This window comes from Polistes canadensis, unplaced genomic scaffold (genome assembly GCF_001313835.1).
Source record: "Polistes canadensis isolate GaletaPanama2010 unplaced genomic scaffold, ASM131383v1 scaffold_76, whole genome shotgun sequence".
Lineage (NCBI taxonomy): Eukaryota > Metazoa > Arthropoda > Insecta > Hymenoptera > Vespidae > Polistes > Polistes canadensis.
This window is the reverse complement of record NW_014569623.1, coordinates 577,387-581,296: the sequence shown is the minus strand read 5'-3', so window position 1 is coordinate 581,296 and position 3,910 is coordinate 577,387. Positions and strand designations below refer to the sequence as shown.

The 3,910-nt window shown below is 28.6% G+C and overlaps 1 protein-coding gene across 1 annotated transcript in view; it reads left to right on the top strand.

The window, feature by feature from the left end:
• The window catches only part of LOC106786547 (hemocytin), a 22,094-nt gene that overhangs the window by 16,937 nt on the left and 1,247 nt on the right, over positions 1-3,910 (top strand). Inside the window, 1 exon segment of the mRNA XM_014748051.1 lies at positions 71-78. Coding sequence (XP_014603537.1) covers positions 71-78 — 8 coding nt within the window.

The window sequence follows — 3,910 nt, the reverse complement described above, 5'->3', positions numbered from 1 at the left end:
GTATTATTTTGATTGTAATGATAAATTTTAATCAAAAAGTATACTTTTTAATGTTTTATTTATCTTTCAGGTATGCAAGTAATTTTATTTATTAGATTTAAGAATATATGAAGAGTATAATATAAATTATGAAATCTCAAGAAAATATCATCAAGATCATTTCTAATGTATTCAAATTTACAAATTTGCAAATTTATTAATTTTATCACAACTTTAGTATACAAGTAGGTTTCAACCATTTATTAAATCAATTTGTTTTATAGGAACAAACATTAATAACATATTTATTACAATCAAGAAATTTATTTTATTATTTTCTAAAAAAATTTCGTTATTTATTCATTTTAATTATTTAAATGATTTTTAATAGGAGAAGTAAAGAAGAAAGATAGGAAAAGATGGTATCCACACACACAATTGATCTTTAAATGAAATATATATTTATTATTTTGTACATTTAGGAAGTAACCCAGAAGTTATATACGAAACGTCTATTACATTTTTTTTTCGTTACGATTGGAGACGGTTTTTGCTGAAACATCGGCTAGCTGATCCGGCATTTTCCAGGCCGCTTGCTTTATCGTTTAGTCTGATCCCTCTGTTCGTACCGCGGTGTTACAAGTTCCTGCAATCGATGTTTTCATCCCATCTTCCTAACCCAGCTCCGCCCACGCCCTTTCTCATCCTTTTCTTCTTCTTCTTCTTCTTCTTCTTCTTCTTCTCTAGTTCTCTTTCTTTCTCTTTCAATCTATTTTCATGTATATATTTCTTCTTCTATTTTACTATTTATCTTCATGTACTCTCTCTCTTTACACATACACATACACACACATTTCTTTATCTATTTATCTATCTAGTTTCATGTACTCTTTTTCTATCTCACTATTTTCATATTTTTATCCTAGTCTGCAACTATTACCTTAGTGCACTATTTTTTATTCTCTTTCTTTCTCATTTACTTATTTTTGTCGTATTTCTATCTTTATTCTACTACTACTCTTATTACTATTATTACTGTTACTACTATGATCATTATTACTACTACTATTATTACGTGATTGCAAAAGTTCGTGAAAATCGGGCACGAATTACTGATATTATTATTATTATTACTACTACTACTGTTACTATTGCTATTATTAAAATCACTATTATTGCTATTATTATTACTATATCACTACTTTCATGTACTCTATTTGTATTTCTTGTTCTTTCATTTATTTTCTCTTCTATACATTCATTCATTATTTTCATATTGCTACAACTATTATCATACAATATATTACTATTACTTTTATAATTTATTATATATTTTACTTTATATTTCCCTTTCATTATTCTTATTCTTTTTTACTCATTGACTATCCTCATAACTTTTTTTATCCTTCTCACTACTACTACAACTATTACTTCCATGTCGACCTTTCCAAATAACCGATGCCATTTGTCTCTCTCTTCCCTTTCACCCTTCCATCCTTCCACCCCAATTCCACCCCTTCTCTCTCTCTCTCTCTCTCTCTCTCTCTCTCCTTCTCTCTCTCTCTCCCTTTATCTCTTTCTCTTTCTACAAATCTATAGCGTATAAGCGCGACGATGCGAGTTACCGTAGGTTTTTCCGTAAAACGTAGTAGGAAAGCTCGATTTGATGGTTTTCGAAGAGGGTCGTCGGGATTCTCGATTTCGAGAGCTTGGATTCCAACATGAGGGAGATGATCGTTCATGGACTAAAACTCTCTGTCCTTCTGTTCGGTGATCCCGCGAAAGAAGAGGGCGAATAAAAGTCTAACAGTAAGCGATACTACCGAGACTTCCTTTTAACGTCCGTTCTTTTACGGACTTTTAGCAGCCGCGATACTGAACGATCGTTAAACCCTTCCCTTCCCTTCCCATCCTTTTCCTTTTTTTCTTTCTCTCTCTCTCAGTTTTGGAACTCTTTTTACTCTTCTTCTTCTTTTTTTTTGGTTTCATTTGTCTTGTCCAATAGAATTGAAAAGGTTTTCGATGGTAATTGGATACGATAAAATTGTTGGATCACTCGTTTCAATGTTTTTCGTTCATTTTTTGTATTAATTCCTTTGTAATTACATTAATTTACGTTAATAATATTAGTAAAGTCGTTATAAAAGACAAATATTCGTTGTTTTTGATTGGAATTGTAAATTGGTATTGTTTCGAGGTTATGTTTTCTTGTATTTTTTTTTGTTTTAAGAAGAAGAAGATGATGATGAAGATATTGGTATTTTTGATTGACAGTGAAATAGTAAATTCGTTTGTTCTTTTTTTCTTCTTTTTTCTCCCCTTGTGTTAAGTATTATTTATTATTTAAAAGTGTCCTACCTTTTTGATGCTTAAATATGCACGGTGAGACTGTTAGAGTCCCACCCTATTATGACAAAAAAATATTTAATTGAATTATTATTAATATTTTATCTTATACGTTCTTATATCATGTTATTTCTTTATTAATAAAAAAAGCATCAACCAACTTAGTGCAATTGAAAAAGGAATAAAATTTCGGTGCAGTACGGTCCTTTTAAATTTCGTACCTCAAAGGGTTTAAATCGTGTGTACATTTTAACGACGAGATATAAATCGTTCATGATAAATGAAATAAAATTAATATATGAGAATATAGTTTTAGAAAATAATAATTAAAAATTTGATAATGTATGATATTTACAACTTAGTTTAATTAAGTTCTACTTCTTTTTATGTCCAAGTTTCCTGTGATTCCGTATTAAGAATTATAATTTTGGACGAGAGAAATAACTAATTAAATAATAATATATTATCGATATTTAGTAACATGTTAAAAAAGAAAAAAAAATAGAAAAAAACAAGTAGTTTTTAACTGTGCATCATTCCCCGAGGTAACGGATTTTGTTTCCCAGGTCCGTTGGATTCGAACGACGTCGAACGAAGATACACGTCGGGAGACACGCGATCTGATATTCAATATCCCAAGCTTTCTCCCTTGGGAGTATTTGGCTTCGAGTTGGCGTACGGTTTTCTCTATCCACTTTCCGCAAGTTTCCAACTTTCTCTCTCTTTCTCATTCTCTTTCTCTTTTCCCGAAGACAGATGACAGATCTGAAAAGAATAAGATATTTCGATCGTTACTTGATTTACGCTTCAATTTCAAATTATTTTCAACACTTCTTCCGATATCTCTTTCATTCAAACCAATTGATTTTTTTCTTCCTTTTTTCTATTTTTTTTTTTTATTTTCAATCTCTTCCTCCACTATTTCATCTTATTCTTCTTCGAGTTATTTGATTATCTTAAAATAGATGATTTTTTAAGTAATATATATATTTTGTTTTTTTGATTTGAATTATATTAAATATAATTATTAATTGTTTGTTTTATGTAATTAAAGATTGATTGTTAATCGTAAGTGTAAAATAATATTTGTTCGTACGAGGGTATTGTTTTTGAGATAAATAAATTTGAAAATTTGTCAAATACGTATACACGTTCTGTATATTGTATAATAGTTAAGTTTTAGGTTAGAATATAGTATATTCAGTGAGTCACAAGAGTATTCGTACTTCACTTTACGGTCCCACTGTAAATTTCATATAATTACTTGTAATGCTAACTTTCTTAATTTCTATATGCAGAAACCTATTCTAGAATTATTAAACTTTCAAATTAATATATATATATTTGGTTGCAGAGAGAAATATAATTTAATATAAATTATAAGAAACAATTGATCTCACACAAATGTATTTGCATTTACGTGAAATATAATAAAAATAAAATGATTATTTTTATATATATTATTATATTTTATAATACCTTTCAGAAGATTGAGAATATTCCAATGTAACTAATTTTATTAAACATTTCTTTATCATACAATAAAAAATATTCTTCAGCAACAAAAATTGATATCAATTGCGTA